This window comes from Tamandua tetradactyla, chromosome 16, assembly GCF_023851605.1.
Source record: "Tamandua tetradactyla isolate mTamTet1 chromosome 16, mTamTet1.pri, whole genome shotgun sequence".
Classification (NCBI taxonomy): Eukaryota; Metazoa; Chordata; class Mammalia; order Pilosa; family Myrmecophagidae; genus Tamandua; species Tamandua tetradactyla.
The window spans coordinates 28,530,359-28,550,650 of record NC_135342.1 but is presented as its reverse complement, the minus strand read 5'-3'; the positions used below and the strand labels follow the sequence as shown (position 1 = coordinate 28,550,650).

Here is a 20,292-nt window from a genome sequence, read left to right as displayed (position 1 = left end):
TGAAACCTTTATCCAATGTGTAGTTTCCAGTTATTTTCTCCCATTGAGTTGACTGCGTCTTCATCTTTTTGACAAAGTCTGTTGAGGCACAAAAGCATTTGATTTTGAGGAGTTCCCATTTATATATTTCTTCTTTTGTTTCTCATGCCTTGGGCGCATAGTTTAGGAAGCTACCATCTATTACTATGTATTGAAGGTGTTTCCTTTCATTTTCTTCTCGGAGCTTTATGGTCTGGTTCTTATATTTAGGTGTTTGATCCACTTTGAGTTAACTTTCGCATAGGGTGTAAAGCAAGGGTCCTCTTTCATTCTTTTGGCTATTAATATTCAGTTTTCCCATGCCTGTTTATTGAAAAGACTATTTTGTCCCAGTTCAGTGCATTTGGGGCCCTTGTCAAAGATCAGTTGACTGTAGATTTGATGATCTGTTTCTGTGCTCTCGATTCAATTCCATTGGTCAGTACTTCTATCTTTATGCCAGTACCATGCTGTTTTGACCAGAGTGACTTTAAAATAAGTTTTAAAATCAGGAAGTGTTAATCCGCCCACTTTTTTTTTCTTTTTTTATATGCTTTTAGCTGTTTGGGGTTTCTGTACCTCCCAGTTGATTCTTATCCAGACTTAAATTTGAGAACCACTGACTTGACTTGTTCCCCTAATCACCAATTTTACCTGCATTCATGGTTCTCATTATTCTCCATGTGCCTCTTTCCTTTTTTCAAAATGTATGGCAGTAAAGTATAATGCAAATAAGCTTAATAGTGATAGAATATAAGCAATTGATGTCAGTATAATGTAGAAGTTAGTAGGTAATTTTTCCTAGATATGTGTAGCCAATATAGAAGTGCTTATAGCCTTCAACACGAAAGGCTTAAGTCCGCAACTTGATGTATTGCTATCAGAATTCCTTTATCTTTATTTTAAGAAAATTAATAAATACCTACACCCAGGACTCCATCTGTGAGAAGTATATTTTCAATCTTGCATGGCTTGTAGTTAAAGACAGGTTACACTTTTTCTCTGTTCCCACTTAAATGGTAGCCTCACTAGCTCATGGATTTGTTTTATATGCAGTGTCTCAGAACCTAAACTCATTATTTCTACCCTATTTTTGTGCGTTTTAGTATCTATGAAGCAGCCTTCAGACATGCTGAGCTGCTTTTTGGATTATCCAGGTTAGATTTTAGTGGTTTACTTCAGTCCTGTTTTTTCCATGACCCTTGTAAATTTTTGCATGTAGTTTTACAGAAGATAAGGTTTTGTAGAAACACATGTGGCACTGTAACAGAAATGCCTATGTTTTAGTATGTCTAATCCATTCACTTTTAACAGGCATTATTTTAAGTTTGCTTTTTGTGTTTCTATAGAAATTTTCTTTTGAAACAGGAAAATAACATGTATTTGCTTTCTTGTTTTGTTTTTCAGATTTAGATTCCAGATACACAACCAATAATTTCTCTCCAGAAAAGGATATTTATGAAATGTATTCCCTTCAATGGGAGATAATGGGAAGAATTCAAAGCTATAACCTTCAGGGTTCCATTTTTGGAAATAATTGGGAATGCAAAAGCAATATTGAGGGACAAAAGGAACCACAAAAGGGATATTTTAGGCAAATTACCTCTGAAGAAGTTGCCACTTATAAAGATCATAATTTTTTTACTAATTATCAGAGAGTTCATAATGGAGAAAAGTTATATGAATGTAAGGAATGTAGAAAGACCTTTATTCGTCGCTCAACACTTAGTCAGCACCTAAGAATTCATACTGGTGAGAAACCTTATAAATGTAAGGAATGTGGGCAGGCCTTTAGACAACGTGCACACCTTATTCGACATCACAAACTTCACACTGGTGAGAAACCCTATGAATGTAAGGAATGTGGGAAGGCTTTTACAGTCCTCCAAGAACTTACTCAACATCAGAGACTTCATACTGGTGAAAAACCCTATGAATGTAAAGAATGTGGAAAGGCTTTTAGAGTTCATCAGCAGCTTGCTCGACATCAGAGAATTCACACTGGCGAGAAACCCTATGAATGTAAGGAATGTGGGAAGACCTTTAGACAGTGTACGCACCTTACTCGACATCAGAGACTTCATACAGCTGAGAAATTATACGAATGTAAAGAATGTGGGAAAGCCTTTGTATGTGGTCCAGACCTAAGAGTCCATCAGAAAATTCATTTTGGTGAGAAGCCCTATGAATGTAAGGAATGTGGAAAGGCTTTTAGAATATGTCAACAACTTACTGTCCATAAGAGTATTCATACTGGTGAAAAGCCCTATGAATGTAAGGAATGTGGAAAAACTTTTAGATTGAGGCAACAACTTGTTCGACATCAGAGAATTCATAATCGTGAGAAGCCCTATGAATGTATGGAATGTTGGAAGACCTTTAGTAGTTACTCACAGCTTATTTCACATCAGAGCATTCACATTGTTGAGAGACCCTATGAATGTGAAGAATGTGGAAAGGCCTTTAGGGTGATCTCACAACTTACTCAGCATCAAAGTATCCATACTGGAGAGAAACCTTATGAATGTAAAGAATGTAGGAAACCCTTTAGACTACTGTCACAACTAACTCAACATCAGAGTATTCATACTGGTGAGAAACCTTATGAATGTAAGGAATGTGGCAAGGCTTTTAGACTGTATTCATTTCTTACTCAACACCAGAGAATTCATACTGGGGAGAAACCCTATAAATGTAAAGAATGTAAGAAAGCCTTTAGACAACATTCACACCTTACTCAGCATCAGAAAATTCATAGTGGAATTTAATACAAGAAAGCTTTCAAATGTATATCATGTTATAGAACATCAGGAAATTCATTCTTGAGAAAATTTGTTTCATGTACACAACTCAGAATAAGAAATTTCATATTAGAATAAGTGCATGTTGATTTAAAAGCTTATCACCATTCAAACATTGTTTATCTTTAGCAAATTCATATGTGAGAATAATGTAATGAATGCAGGAAAACCTTTAACTTTTTTAAAAAATCATTATCTCCATTTCATTACTTATTACCAGTGTGATATTGGCAAGAAACTTAAACTTCGGTGCCTCCTTTTACTCATAAAATGGTGATAATAGTACCTATGTGTATTATTTATTGCTGTGTAACACATTACCATACACATAATAGCTTAAAACAACATATTTATTAATTCACAATTTCTATGGGTTAGGAGTCTGGGCATGACTTAGGTTGGGTCCTCTGGTTTAGAGTCTCATAGGATATAAAGTTTTGGCCAGTTCTGAAGTCTCATCTGAGGGCTTAACTGAGGGAAGATCCATTTCTAAGCTTATAAGGTTGTTGGCTGAATCCATTCCTCTGATGTCCTCAGTTTCCAGCTGACTTTTGACCAAAAGCTATCCTTAGTTCCTTGCCACTTGTACCTCCAGTGTGGCTGTCTTCTTCATCAAAACTGTGCAAGCTGAGAAGGCAGTGTAGTCACTAGCAAGATGGAAGTTAACATTTTATCATGAAATCTAATCATGGAAGTGACAGCTCATTACTGTTGCTGTATTGGCTAGTAGCAGGTCACTAGGCCATCCCACACTCACAGGAGGGGATTACACAACAGTGTGAATTCCATGAGGCAGGGGCCCTTGGGGCCCTTTTTTTAAGTGATTGTCACACTGTAATAGGATTAAGAATTAAGTAGTTAGTACTTGGAAGAATAGCAGCTACAGAGATCATATTCTGTAAATATTCTCTGTAATTATTATCAGTATTTGTGAACTCATATGGAAGGAAGATTCTGCATAGGTAAATAAATGTAGAAATGCCTTCTGTCACTTCTCAGCACTTAAAATAATTTATTCTAGATAAAATCTCAGAGATTATAGTTAATGTATGTTCTTCATCCCTTACAATGCTTCAGAGATTTTAGACTGAAAAGAAACCTTGTGAATTTCACGAACATGAGATTGTTAGGAATATGGCTTCTAAAGAAAAAGAGAAATATGGACTTAATTGCCTATAATAAATTCCTAAAAACAAATGGCTTACAGTCCACCCCCCCCCCATTGTCTGAACACAGTTCAAGATTAATTAGGAGCTATCAAAAAGATGGCAAAAAGGAAATTAACCACTTGGAAATGTTGTATCACATATGTGTGTACGTGCATGATTCCTGTGTGAGAGAAAACATAATTCCTTTGCAGTCAGTATACTTTTTTGATGTCCATGTTCCTCCATCTTTGACTAGTGGGAGTTCTTTCAAGCTGGGTCTTTTGGCTTGACTCCACCAGGGGTTTAATAGTTTCCTTGATTATGGCTGCACAGTAGATACAAAAAGGATAATAAGTTTAGAAAAGAAAATTACCATTTCCTATCCACTGATGGGATACAGTAAATTCTCTTCAGTTGATGCTAAAACTATTTGATGAAAGATTGATGGAATTTTACAGTAGATGTATAAAGCTGACCCACCTCTGAACCCTTCGATCAATCTTAATAAAAGTAGGACTATGGACTGTCAGACAATATGTACCTCCTGAAATGCATCAGAAAGTATCCAGTACTCCCTGTGAAGTCTTTTTACCAAGATAATATACTGAAGGAATCAAACCTTTAAATCAGATTCTTTAAAACCAAGAATTTGGAGAATAGATGAAAAGGTAAGTGGCACCAAATTAACTAATCATCAAGACCTGGTATCTTCAACTATTGGGTAGCAAGAAATAAGAAAAAGAAAAAAAACAACCATTACCAGATTAAAAGAGTCTTGAGAGACATATGACTGAATTCATTTCCTGGGCATTATTTTGACTTGAATTGGATAAAATATAAAATAGCATTTTGGAGACAATTGGGGGAATATGTACATGGACCAAGTATTAGATTATGTTTAGAAATAACAATTTTGTTAGGGGTGATAATGTCAATGTGGTTTTAAAAAGTAAAGATCTTATTTGTTAGAGACACATACTCATGTATTTAGTAAATGATATTCCAGCAAAGGAAAAAAATGGGGAGAAGAGCTGGAAACTAGTTTGGTGAAATGTTGACAATTATTGGAATGGAGTGGTTCGTCCATGTATGTTCATTCTTTTAATATTACTACATTTTTTGTAGTATTTGTTTGAATGTTTAATAAAATGTTTTAAAATGCATATCAAAACTGAAGTATAGATTACTTAGAAATGAATGACAATGAAATGCCTACATATCTAAACTTGTAGAGGATATCACGAAAGTTCTATACAGTGGGAAACTAATAATCTTTAATGCATTAAGGAAACTTCATTTGCAGATGCAATGTGCATTTTGTTCACTTTATCCTCAGCAACCAATTCAGGGCCTTTCACATAGTAGCCACTTGATAAATGTGTTGCAGGAATAAATAAGCATTTATGTCAAAAAACAGAAACAACAAATAAAACCTACACTAGTAAACAGACCCAAAGTACAATTTAAAATAGCAGTTAAGAGACAAGACAATAGCAGGCTTCATCTAGTGTTAGTAATGACTAGATTTTTGTCAGATCTAATCAAGCAAAAATAAAAGAAGGATAATACATTTAAGGTACTAACAATGATGGTATTATAACTTCAAACTATCAAGAAGATTCTTTTAAAGTTATAAAGAAATACTATATATTGAAAAACGTGTAAAAATATGGAGGAATTATAGTTTTACAAGAATATGTTATAATTAGTTTGATGCTACAGAACATAAGTAAACCAACAAATGTGTGTGTATATGTTTATATAAACTCCCTGTTTTGTTTTTTTTTAAATGGGATATATGTACGGCTAAAAGTTTTATGGAATAGGTAATCCTTAAGATTTTACTAATTTATTCTGCACAGCTAATACAATCCTGATACAAAACAAAATGCGAATAGTTCCTAAAAAGCAAAGTCTAAGCCTGCTACTTTTATGAAGATAGATGCAAAAATTCTAAATAAAATACAGGATAATGAATTTAGCAATCTATTAAAATAATTTTGGTATAGGAAAATTACTAGTCTGTCTAGGCCTGAACTATACTTGTTTAATTATTATCTGAATTTTATGTGTTCTAATTCTCCAAAGTAAGAATGATGGAAAAGAGACATGATTTAGCCTCAAATCTGAATTCATTCTCTTGGTTTTTCCTAATGTAACACAGCATTATGAACATATATTTGTAATTAGAATTCACCACTAAATGAATTATTACTTACCCAAAAATAAGAATGAAAACTGTCTCAACTCGTACTGTCAGTTAACTCTCTGATATCATTGTAGCGATCCCTTATGAACAGCACCTGTTTGTCCACTTGCTCAGGGCTGTAGGGGGCAGTTAGCTGGAGGGCTGCATTTGCTGAGCAGGCCAGGAAAGCTCAACTTTAGGGAGCCATTGGGAATATTGGCATCCTTCCTGGTTCCCTCCCCAGAGCACTTTGGAGTCTGTCTGCGCCTCCTTCATGGGTCCCTGGCCCTCTGTTGGCTGTGAAAATCTGGATTGGAAAAGACCTTTCCTGGGAGTACCTCCTTAGAGAATTTGCCTTCTAGGCAAAAGCAGCATGAGATAAAAGGAATGCAAAAACTATAAGGGTGGACAGTTTGGGACAAAGGTCTGCTGGCTTCAAATACTTGGGAGAGGGAGATCTGTCTCCTAGAAAGCAGAGGGAACAACCAAACTCCTGTAAACAGGAAATGTCCAAAACAGCTAACAACCAAAAGCTCAAAACAAGACAGAGGCCCAGAAAGACAGGGAAAACCCTGCACACTGCATTTGGGCAGACCTTCCTGATAGGAGGGCTGAAGCTCAAGAAAATATCAGTCTTATCAGTAGCTGGTTACAAAACCACGAAGCAGACATCGCAGGGAATAAATACCAGAGTTGATTAACATTTTTAGGTATTAAAATGCACAGTGTGCAACAAAAGAGTATGAGACAAAGGAATAGGAAATGATGGCCCAAAAAGGAGAGGATCAAAATAGAGAAAATGCCATTGAGGAAGATGAAAATGTGTACATACTGTACGAAATCTTTTAAGAAATGTTCTTTAAAATGCTAAAGAAGATGATGGAAAGGACAGAGAAAGAAATAAAGGATCTCAGGAAAACAATGAGCAATATGAGAAATTTAGTAAAGAGACAGACATTTTAAAGGGAACCAAAAGGACTATAGGAGTTGAAGACCACAATAACTGAAGTGAAAAATGGCCAAAAAGGTTTCAAGAGCAGGTTGGAAAGTCAGAAAAAAGGACAAATATTGAATGGTTACACTGACAACTAATGATAATGAGCATGCTCTTGGAAGTTGAATGCAAGAGCATAACGTATCAGGGAATACTAAGTGGGCAGATTGGGCAATTGATCATTAAGGAATACAGAATCTTCAATAAGGCTCATTGTAAATGTTCCTACATTGTAAGGTCTTACAGCAGTCACATCTATTCCTGAGTCTTAACTGTTATTTTTAAATTCTGAGATGATGTGCTTTTTCTGTATAACCCAGTAGTTCCCTTGAACTTTGATTATCTTTGTGACACCTCATGTTCAGTGTTAGAGTTTTGCAGCTCTGGAAGTCAGCATTACTGCATACAGCAGTTGTTGAAAAAGAGATCAGACTTCCATTAGAGATTTGAATGAAATGGATCTGGTTAGGACTAAGGTAAATCAGAATACAAAGGAGGGTATTGTCTATATTTTAAATCTCCAACTTCTGTGTGAGACCAAAGGAAGAGATGTTTATTTTGTTCAAAATATAAATTTTCTGTAGCACACTAATTTAACCTGTCTGGTAAGTTTATCTAAACAACCTAATTACATGTAATTTAAAATAGGACATGAAATCTTATTTTGTACAGGTTAAGGTAATACCCTGACATATTCCAGAGTATTTTGGGCAGAAAGTAAAAAAGTTTTTACAAAGTCCCCTTGAGAGACTGGGAAAAAATATGGAACTATCAATCTCCCCAACCTGAGGAACTCTTGATATAATATCAAGCATTAGGGACTCCCAATTGAATAATCCAAGCACACAATCTTGAAGCTTACACTTAGGAAACTTATCTCTTGCAATGGCAAAGCTAAGTCTACTTATAACCCTGTGTAAGAGTAACCCCCAGAGAACCTCTTGTTGCTCAGATGTGGCCTCTCTCTTTAAGCCAATTCTGCAAATGAAATCACAACCCTCCCTCCTACATGGGACATGACTCCCAGGGATGAGACTGGCCCTAGAATTATGGTATTGAGATTGCCTTCTTGACCAAAAGGGGCAAAAGAAATGGAACAAAATAGAGTTTCAGTGGCACTATTATGTACACCAGAAAAGCCATGTCTTTTTCCTGATACAATCTTGCAGAGGAAACTGTCTTTGAATCCTGATTCAATATGTAGGGTAGAAAATTTTGATTAGATCATCTCCATGGGATATGACTCTCCCGGTTGTGAGTGTGACCTTTTGATTAGATGGAGATGTGACTCCATCATTTAAGGTGGTTCTTGATTAGTTTACTGGAGTCCTTTAAAAGGAAATATTTTGGAGAAATCTCAGAGGCAGATGGTTGGAGAAGAGTTGCTTCTAGCTGACAGAGACACAGATGTTTGGAGTTGCTTGGAGTGCTGACAAAAAAAAGCAAATGCCCAGACATAGGCAGAGTCTAGCAAATATCACCATGTACCTTCCCATGAAATGCTAAGCAAGCCAGAACCCAGAGTTGTATCCTGGAGGAGCTAAGTGAAGACCCAAAGATGCTTAGAGAGGAAACTACTGGCATGAGAAACTGGAAACAATGGAACCAGGAACAGCAGTTGCCAGTCACATGCCTTCCCTTGTGACAGACATCAGCCTTTCTTGAGTCAGGGTATCTTTTACTGGATGCCTTAGTTTGGACATTTTTCTGGCCTTAGAAAACTGTGAACTTGTATTAAATTCCCCTTTTAAAAGGCAGTCCATCTCTGGTATATGGCATTCTTGCAGCATTTCACAAACCAAAACAATTGGTAAGAGATTTCAGATAGAGTCAAGAGGTCATTCTGGAGGTTACTGTTATGCAAGCTTCAGCCATATATTGCAAATTGCCACAGTATGCCAACCCCCAACCAAAGTATTCCTGAGAAATCTACAGAATACTTGGGCTGTATCTAAGACTCCAAATGTTTTACGTAGTAAGTTTATTTTTTCAGAAACTCAAGGCCTCCAGGTGGTTCCTATATCAGATAAGCCCTGAAACACAGAGGTACCAGTATCTCCAAGAACATCAACCAATTGTTCTCTAACCCCATATGGGCAACACCACTTTCCAGCAGAAAGAAGTTAAAATGGTCATTGCCTGGATATTCCTGAAGATTGAGACAATGATTAAATGAGAGGGGGGGTGATGTAATGGAGAAATTTGAATTTAACAAATGATTATGACTACTGACTCATAATATAGATATTTCTTTTTAGTTTCTAGTGTATTAAAATAGCTAGAAGGGAGAAATAACAGTGCTGACAGAAACAACAGAAGCCGACAGAAACATCACAGCAGAGCTGACACAGACGCGGATGTTTGGAGATGCTTGGAGCCGCAGACATGAGCTGTTAAGCAAGCCAGAACCTGGAGAGAGCCAAGGGAAGCTACGAAATGAAAGCCAGCCCTGGAGAAGTGAGGAACCTCAGTAGGAATAGTGGCTGAAAGCAATGGAGCTCAGGAGCAGAGAACCAGCAGATGCCAGTCTTGAGTAAAGACAGTGCAGCATAAGCTAGCAGAATTAAAAACACACATTTGCGTTACCAGAGCTTTTGTGGACAGCTGTCTCCAGCTGCATGAAATGAAACGTCTGGACTCTGGCATTGCTTCCCTGGTGAAATATTGGTCATCTGAGTTATAAAACAGTATAGCTTATGACTGTGTACAGCTCTACGGAGGTTGGGGATACATGTGGGAGTACCCAATTGCAAAAGCCTCTATGGATGACTGAATTCAGCCAATCTATGGTGGTACCAATGAAATAATGAAGGAGCTAATTGCAAGACAGATTGTCCATGGCAAATAGACATACGCCCACATCTTAGAATCCTGTTACTGCTAATCTGGTTTTAAATCTACTCTAGAAAAAATACAACCTGGAATGGGGTAATACAATAACTATATTTTTATATGTTCTCTGTGTTGGTTTGAAAGGATATATGTCCCCTAGAAAAGCCATGTTTTAATCTAAATCCCATTTTGTAAAGGCAGAATAATCCCTATTCAATACTGTATGTTTGACTTTGTAATTAGATCATCTTCCTGGAGATGATCAAGAGTGGTTGTTGACCCAATCAAGAGTGGTTGTTAAACTGGACTGGGGGAAATGTGTCTCTACCCATTTGGGTGGATCTTGATTAGTTTCTGGAGTCCTATAAAAGAGGGAACATTTTGGAGAATGAGAGAGATTTGGAGAGAGCAGAGAATGCTGCAACACCACGAAGCAGAGTCCACCAGCCAGTGACCTTTGGAGATGAAGAAGGAAAATGCCTCCCGGGGATCTTCATGAAACCAGAAGCTAGGAGAGAAAGCTAACAGGTGACGCTATGTTCACCATGTGCCCTTCCAGCTGAGAGAGAAGCCCTGACTGTGTTTGCCATGTGCCTTCTCACTTGAAATAGAAACCCTGAACTTCATCGGCCTCCTTGAACCAAGGTATCTTTCCCTGGATGGATGCCTTTGGTTGGACATTTCTATAGACTTGTTTTATTTGGGACATTTTCTCAGCCATAGAACTATAAACTAGCAACTGATTAAATTCCCCCTCTTAAAAGCCATTCTGTTTCTGGTATATTGCATTCCAGCAGCTAGCAAACCAGAACACTTTCTCTATAAAGAAAGAAATCAATGTAAATGTAATAGTAATATAGTGGAAAGAGATATCTTTGAATCCAAAGATTTAAAAATTCTTCAATATGAGGTATAACTTTTAATATTTATATAGCTAAAAGTCAAAGATTTTCTGGTACTAGAAGCCTTAGTACTATATTCATCCCTAAACTTCTTTAAATAAATATTATTGCTTGATGTTTTAATATTGAAGCAGAATAAATTTGTGTTGTGACACTATAAAATATTGATAATATAGCATATTAGCTTTTTTGGGGAAATATAATTTAGAATGTTCAAAAATTTTAGGTTTTTGCTCCAAAATTCATACAATAGTGGTTCCACCAACACCACCTCCCTGATTTTAAGCACTGGAACCCTTTCTTCAAACAGAAGCTTATGCAGAAAATCCGTGTCCACTAATGATTGCAGAGCTACTCTGGTTGAAGCCAGAAGCCTTCCTATCTTACTGCCTTAGAACCCTGAGGACTTGGCTGAGCATTTGCCTCACCTCGACCAGAGCATGCCCTTGGTTCTCTCAACTTTTGACACCTGAGCTTTCAACAGATTTCCATTTCAGTTTAAATTATAGGAAAACACAGAATAATCCATCATGCTATAATTTCAAGATATTGGTATATATCAAACAACAGCTTTTATTTGGGGACCATATACTTTAATTATTTTAACAGATGTTTTGTGTCTTCTGTAGCAAAGAGATTAGAAGTACAATGGTAAACAAACTGGAAGATTCTTGTTAATCAAAAAAGTGAATAAGTGAGTAGTAATAAGATAATAATTAAACAGGATAATTTAAAATTGTGACAAATTTAATAAAATAAAAAATAAGAAAATGAGGAAATGACATTTGAGATTTAAAGGATAAAAGCTATTGAGAAATAAACATTAATTTAATTTGTAAAAAAAAAATAGCTAGAAGGAAATACCAGAAATTGTTGAGCTGTAATCCTGTAGTCCTGATCTTTAAATAATGATTGTATAGCTACAGAGCAAAAAGAAAAAAATGTCTGTTGCCCATGTTTGTATGAATCTACTTTGGGATATTTTATTCTGTTCCACTAATCCATATATCTCTGACAATACTACAATGTCTTAGTTAACTTACTTTTATTATATGTCTTTAAATTGGGTAGAAAAAAATCAATACTAGGGGCCAATAAGCAGGGATGGGGTTGGGGTGGCTAAGTGGTATGGGATGCTTGAGTTTTATTTTTTTTCTTTTTATTTCTTTTCTGGAGAAATGAAGATTTTTAAGATTTATCATGGTGATGAATTCACAACCATATAATGAATCTGTAAACTATAATATGATACAATAAATTGATTGCATTCTTTGGATGAATTGTACAGTGTATGAATACCTCACAATAAAATTACATTTGAGAAACAGCAGATTGGAACTGGCAGAAGAAAGAATCAGTGAACTTGAAAACAAGACACTTGAAATAAGTCAGGTTGAGGGGCAGAAAGAAAAAAATATTAAAAGAACAACAGATGAAAAATGTATCCAATAGAAATGAGAAGACACTCGATGTGTAAAAACACAGAAAATAACAAGTGTTGAAGAGGTTGTGGAGAAATATGAACACTTGTTCATTGCTCATGGTGATATAAAATGGTGTAGCTCCTGTGGAAGACAGTTTGGCAGTTCCTGTAAAAGCTAGGTATATAAGTACCATATTGCATAGCAATTCCACTCCTAGGTATATACCCAGATGAATTGAAAGCAGAGACTCAATCAGGTATTTGCACACTGACATTCATAGCAGCATTATTCAAAATTATCAAAAGATTGAAACATCCTAAGTGTCCATCAACTACTGAACAGATAACTAAAATGTGCTATATAATGCAATGTAATATTATTTGGCCATAAAAGGAATGAATAATGATACATGCTACATGGATGAACCTTGAAGACATCATGTTGAGTGAAATAAGCCAGACACAGAGGGACAAATATTGCATGCTGCCACTGATTTGAAAAAATTAGAATAAGCAAGTTCATGGAGTCAGAATCTAGAATATAGGCTACCAGGGGATGAGGTGGGGATAGAGAATGGGAAGTTAAGCCTTAAAATGTACAGCATTCTTCTTCAGAATGATGGAAATGTTTTGGTAATGGACCATAGTGATGGTAGCACAACATTGTGAATGAAATTAACAGCACTGAAATATATATCTAAACATGGTTAAAAGTGGAAATATTAGACTGTATATATAGTAACTGAATAAAGCTTTTCTTTTTACATCCATGGAACTACATTACACCTAATTTAAACCATAGAGTTCAATTAATAGTAAAGTTGCATAAACGTGCTATCATCACTTGTTACTGAAGTATTTTAAGGCTTTTGTGATATTGTAATGCAGTGAAAGTATTTTTGTATGTGTAAAAACATGTCTTTTTGCAGGTCCAGAGTGTAGAATGTGCCAGTTTGAAAATATTATGTACCCCAGAAAAGCCATGTTTTAATCCTGATTCACTCTTGTGGAAGCAGCCCTTTATTTTAATCCTGATTTAATAATGTAGGTTGGACTCTTTCGATTAGATTACCTCCATGGCCATATGACACACCCATTCGCAGGTATTAACTTTTTATTAGATGGAGATGTGACTCCATCCATTCCAGGTAGGTCTTGACTAGATTACTAGAGTCTTTAAAAGGGGAAACATTTTGGAAAAATACCAGAAATGACAAAGCCAATGGAAACAACAGAAGCAACAGAACCAACACAGAGAGAAGCCAATAGAAACCTCAGAACAGAGCTGACACAGATGTTGACACTTGGAGAATAGAGACACAAGTATGATGCTGGATATGGGTTTTTCATATATGCCCTTTATATGGTATGAGAAAGTTTCCTTTGATTCCTATCTTTTGAAATGTTTTTATCAGGAAAAGATTGTGGATTTTGTTGAATGCTTTTTCAGCTTCAATCAATATGATCATATGATTTTTTTCTTTTCAATGTGTTAATATGCTGTATTACATTGATTTTCTTAAGTTGAACTATGCTTGCATTCCTGGTATGAATCCCACTTGGTCATGATGTATAATTCTTTTAGCTTTAATTAAATTATAATTGAATCAAATCAAACAACTAAACAATTATTTCATTAAATAAATTTAAATTAGTTTAATTATAATTATAATTAACTAATTATAATCCTTGTTATTATACTTCATGGATTTGATTTGTTAGTATTTTGTTAAAAAATTTTGCATTTATGTTCATTAGGGAGATTGGTCTGTATTTATTCTTATAACATCTTTATCTGATTTTTGTATTACAGTGATATTAGCTTCATTAAATAAGTAGTCATGCTGGTTTGAAAGTATTATGTACCCCAGAAAAGCCATGTTTTAATCCTGATCCAATCTTGTGGGAGTAACCATTTCTTTTAATCCCTGTTTAGTACTGTAGGTTGATATCTCTTCTTTAGATTATCTCCATGGAGGTATTAATTTTTGATTAGATAGAGATGTGCCTCCACCCATTACAGGTGGGTCTTGATTAGCTTAATGGAATCCTTTAAAAGAGGGAACATTTCAGAGAAACAGCAGAGCAGACTGAAATGATAGTAAGGACAGAACCTAGAGAAACAACAGAAACTTCAGAGTTGACAGAAAATTCACAACAGAGCTGACACAGAGAGCAGAGACATGGATATTTGGAGATGCTTGGAGCCCAGCAGATGTTGCCATGACATTACACAAGCCAGAGCCTGGAGATACCCAAGGGAAGCCAAGAGATGAAAGCCAGCCCTTGAGAAGTAAAGTGAGGAGCCTCCACAGGAACAGAGGCTGAAAGCAATAGAGCCCAGGAGCAATGGACCAGTGTACCTTCCCAACTGAGAGAATTGTTGTGGATGCATCAGCCTTCCTTGAATTAAGGTAGCTTTCCCTGGATGCCTTAGTTTGAAATTTTCCACAGACTTAGAATGGTAAATTTGTAACTCATTAACTTTCCCTTTAAAAAAAAGCCATTCCAGTTCTGGTATATTCCATTCTGGCAGCTGGCAAACGGATACAGTAGTATTCCTTTACCCTCAATTTTGTGTAAGACTTTGAGCAGGATTAGTTTTACTTCTTTTTGGAATGTTTGATAAACTTCACATGTGAAGCCATCTCATCCTGGACTTTGCTTTGTAGAAAGATTTTTTTATGACTGATTGAATCTCTTTACTTGTGATGTTCTGTTTCTTCTTGAGTCAGTATAGCTAATTATGTGTTTCTTGGAATTTTTCCACATCATCTAAGTTTGTTGACATATAGTTTGCATAATACTCTCTTATTATATTTTAATTTCTTCATGATCTGTGGTAGTGACCTCCCTCTCATTTCTGACTTTGTTTATTTGTATCCTCTCTCTTTCTTTCTTTGTTAGTCTACCTAGGGGTCCATCAATTTTATTGATTTTCTTGAACAGCCAACTTTTGGTTTTGTTTCTATTGTTTTATTATTCTCTAGTTTCTTTATTTCTGCTTTGATATTTATTATTTCCCTTTTATGTGCTTTGGGGTTAGTTTGCTATTCTTTCTCTAAATTCTCCAGGTGAGCAGTTAAATCCTCAAGTTTTGCTTGTTCTTATTTTTTAACGTAGGCATTTAGGGCAATATATTTTCCTCTCAGCATTGCTTTTGCTGTATCAAATAAGTTCTGATATGTTGTTTTCTCATTATCATTCATTTCCAGATATTTACTGATTCTTATAGCAATTTCTTCTTTGACCCACTGATTATTTAAGACTGTCTTACCTGAAAACACCACTACAGAGAGGTGGGGCAAGATGGCAGCTTAGTGTGGCATTTAGATTGTCCTCCAGAGCAGGTAGTAAATAGCGAGGAATGGTACAGAACAACTGCTGGTGGAACATCAGTGATCAGACACAGTGTATATCAGTCTGGACCAGGTGGAATGGCTGAGACCCCACACAGAAATGTTAAGTCTTCCAAGTCGTGGAGGCCAGCATCCTTTCCCCATGGGCAAGGAAACAGACATTACTAGCACCAAGGGCTAAGATAAACCAAGTTCCAATTGCAGAATTAATTAACAAATTCTGGCTACTGAACATCGGCCACCAGCACAGATAAACCTGGAATAAGCACTGAAGGTACTAGGAGTTTTTGCTCTGGCAGAGAGAGGGTGGGGCTGATGGAAAAAATAGGAGTTTTGAGTTAGACAGCACAAAACACTGGAAAAGGGCTGGACCCCAAGAAAAGGGGGCACATATAGCCTGGAGATACATACAGCCACATGCCAAATTAAGCTCTTGTTGGACAAACCCGAGGAGCAGGGGTCTGGCTCTGAAAAGGCATATTTTTTTTTTGCCTTTTTTTCTACTCCTTAATAGCTCATTAGATAGAATTGGAAGCACACTCAGGCTCCAGTACTGCCCCAGGCAAGGGTGGAAATAAGCTAATCTGAGAGACAAAGTAACTAGTCAGGTGAAAAGAGGTAATTCCTTTAAGGGTATATTTTCCCAAGAAAAAGGCAGGGCCTAGCTCAAGTGGAATCCTTCCTTCAAGGAACTCAAACACTGGGGACTGGAAAACTGAAACAATTAAAGTCATCCTTCAACCTCACCTCTGTCTCAACCACTTCCCTGTCAGGGACAGTCTCCTGAAATTAAAAGCACCACATCACTTTATGCTGGTGGGGAGCTGTGGGCAGACAAGTGCCCACATGCTGGGTCAGATAGAGTCTAGAGGCTTCATAGAAAAGTCTGTCATCCTGCTGGATCTCACCCTTAGGGAAAACTCATGCTGACTACTCTTTCCTCCTGAGCTGTGGGCCTGTCTGGTCTGGGAAAATCTGACTGGTGTCTATAATATCTGAGGAAACTCTCTTCAGAAAAAAAAAGGCTCAATAGGCGGGCCGCGGTGGCTCAGCGGGCAAAGTGCTTGCCTGCTTTGCCGGAGGACCTCGGTTCGATTCCCGGCCCCAGCCCATGTAACAAAAACGGAGAAACAGAATACAATAAAACAAGAAAATGTTTAAAAATGTTTCCCTTTCTTCCTTCCTTCCTTCCTTCTATCCTTCCTTCCTTCTCTCTGTCTTTCCTTTAAAAAAAAAAAAAAAAAAAAAAGGCTCAATATAGGTTGGACAAGAAACAGAAAAACAAGAACTGAAAAATTCTGATCACTTAAACAGAATCTACGCTACAGGTCTAGAATAAGTTGAACTGAATGTAAAAAAAAAAGATACAGAAAAAGCCATCCAGAAAGAAAATCCTGGGTAAAAGAGTGAAAATAACTTCCAGAATAAACTAATGAAGGAAATTAAATTCCTAGATGCCAGAAAAAATTAATGAATCTTACTAGGAAAATTAAAGATATGGCTCAGTCAAAGGAACACACCAAAAATTCAAATGAGGTACAAGAGCTGAAGCAAGTAATTCAGAATGTTCGAATGGACATGGAAAATCTCATCAAAAATCAAATCAATAAGTTGAGGGTAGATATAAAGAAGACATTGGGTAAACAAACAGAAGAACTTGAAAGATTAAAAAAACAAATTGCAGAATTTATAGAAATAAAAGGCAGACTAGAAGAGATTTAAAAAATCAGAAACCTACAACTATAGATTTAAAGAGGCAGAAGAAAGGATAAGTGAACTAGAGGACAGGACATTTGAAATCCTACACACAAAATAAAATAATGGGAAAAGAATGAAAAAATATGAGCAGGATCTCAGGGAATTGAATGAAAAAACATTGAGTACATGAATATATGTGTTGTGGGTGTCCCAGAAAGAGTAGAAAAGGGAAAAGGAGGAGAAAGAATAATGGAAGAAATAATCACTGGAAATTTCCCATCTCTTATGAAAGACATAAAATAACATATCCAAGAACTGAGGCATACCCCCAGATAGAATAGCTCCAAAGAGACATACTCCAGACACTTACTAATCACATTGTCAAATGTCAAAAAGAAAGAGGGAATTTTGAAAGCATCAAGAGAAAAGCAATCCATCATGTACAAGGAAAGCCCAATGGGTCTATGTGTGGATTTCTCAGCAGAAATCATGGAGGTGAAAATGCAATGGTAAGATATATTTAAGATTCTAAAAGAGAAAAACTGCCAACCAAAAATTCTATATCCAGCAAAATTGTCCTTCAAAAATGAGGGGGAGATTAATATATTTTCTGACAGAATCACTGAGAGAATTTGTGACTAAGAGATTTGTTCTGCAAGAAATACTAAAGGGGGCAGAAGGCAGATAAGAAAAGGCAGGAGAGAGAGGTCTGGAGAAAGGTGTAGAAATGAACACCAGTAAAGGTAAAAAGAAAAAAAATCAGATATGACATAATCCAAAAGACAAAATGGTAGAAGAAAGTACCATTGGACACAATAAAAAAACTCCCACCCAGCAATTATTTACAGTAATAACATAGAATGTTAATGGATTAAAATCCCCAATCAAAAGACATAGATTGGCAGAATGGATTAAAAAACAGGATCCATCTATATGCTGTCTATAGCAGATTCATTTTAGACGTAAGGAAAAATAGGTTGAAGGTGAAATGTTGGGTGTTGGTTTGAATCTGTTGTCTACCCCAGAAAAGCCAAGTTCTTTAATCCTCATTCAGTATTGCTGGGTGGGTTTTTTTTTATTGTGTCCAATTGTAGGTGGTAACTTTTGATTAGATGGTTTCCATGGAGATGTGCCTCTACTCATTCAAGGTGGGGTTGCTCATAGAGCCCTTTAAGAGGGAACCATTTTGGGAAAAGCTTGAGAGCCCACACAACAGAGACCTTTGGAGATGAGGAAGGAAAATGCCCCTGGGGGAGCTTCATGAAACCAGAAGCCTGGAGAGAAAGCTAGCAGATTGGTTGCCATGTTTCCCATATGCCTTTCCAGTTGAGAGAGAAGCCCTGAATGTCATCAGCCAAAGTATCTTTCCCTGGATGACTTAGATTGGACATTTCTATAACCTTGCTTTAATTTGGACATTTTCATGGACGTAGAACTGTAAATTTACAACTTAATAAATTTCCTTTTTTTTTTAAAAACCATCCTCTTTCTGGTATATCACATTCTGGCAGCTTACAAACTAGAACAGAATTTGGCACCAGAGAAGTGGGGTGCTCTGTGGTTTGCAAATACTAAACATGTTGGAATGCTTTTTTTGTGGAACAAAGGAAATGTCTTTAGATACAATATGGTGGGAAGGCATGTCTATACACTTAGGCTGGACTATATGTGTGAACAAAACTGAAAATGAACAGAGAGAAACAAGTACTGGAGAAAATGTGGAGAAAGAGATGTACCTATTCACTATGGGTAGAGAAATGAGAGGTGCAGCTCATTGGAGGGCAGTGTGATGGTTCCATGGGAGGCTAGGGGAGGGTTTGCCATATGATCCTGGATCTCCATTGCTTATTACATACCTGGAGGGACTGAGAGCAAGGGACACAAATGGATATTTGCACACTGGTGTTTATGGTGATACTGTTCATGATCCACAATGAATGGAGGTGGCCTAAGGATACGACGGCAGAGGAATGAAGAGGGAACTGTGGTGTATACATATAATGGACTACTAAGCCACCTCAAGAAGGAATGAAGTTGTGATGTATGCAACTAGATGAATGAAGCTTAAGAGCTGTATGTTGAATGAAATATCAGGAACAAAAAGACAAATATTTTCATATCTCAATCATATGGATTAGCTATAATATTAAAATTTGGTGAACTAAAGTCAAGAGCCTGAGTTATCAGGTTGGGGCTTATTTTAAAGGGTTCTAGATTGTAAGATCTTACAGTAGTCAAATATATTCAGGAGATGTAACTGTTAATTCTAAATTCTGAGATACTGAGCTGTTTGTCTTTCCCAGGGAAAGGGTCTTTCCCAGCAACTTCGGGTATTTATGTGACACCTGAGACTCAGAGTTAGAGCTCTGAAACTATGACAGTCAGAATTATCACAAACAGGAGCTGTTTAAAAAGTTGAAAAAGTGATCAGACATCTAGTAGAGACATGAATGAAGCTGATCTGTGATAGGACTAAGATATATCTGAAGACTAGGTAAAGGATGATATCATCCATATTTTAAAACTCCAACTTCTGTGTGAGACTAAAGGGAGAGATGTTTATTTGGTGCAAAATTTATATTTTGGCTAGTGTATTTCCTAATTTAACTTATATGGTCAGTTTAGTTGAACACCGTAAATACATGAAATCTTGAATAGGGCATGAGATTGTGTTGGTTTATCCAGGTTAGTGTGATGCCTGATAAATACCAGAGTGATTTAGACAGTGAATAAAGAAGTATTTGCAAAGTCCCTTAGGGGAATGAGGAGAAAGAGGTAAATATTCAAAGTCCCCATTTGAAGAGTTTCTGATAGTCTTGCAAGCAATCAAATCAATAGGCTGAGCATTCGAACTTGGGTTCACCCCCTATGATACTTATTCCTGCAAGGATAGGCTAAGGCTACTTAAAACTAGATCTAAGAATCACCC

The 20,292-nt window shown here is 36.5% G+C and overlaps 1 protein-coding gene across 2 annotated transcripts in view; it reads left to right on the top strand.

The window, feature by feature from the left end:
* LOC143660060 (uncharacterized) overlaps positions 1-10,981 on the top strand; it is a 56,244-nt gene extending 45,263 nt beyond the window's left edge. For both annotated transcript variants that reach the window (XM_077133456.1, XM_077133455.1), the window contains exon 5: positions 1,426-10,981. In XM_077133456.1, the coding sequence (XP_076989571.1) occupies positions 1,426-2,786 (1,361 nt within the window). In that variant the 3' untranslated portion in view covers positions 2,787-10,981. The remainder of the gene's footprint in view (positions 1-1,425) is intronic.
* Positions 10,982-20,292: the final 9,311 nt, after the last annotated feature.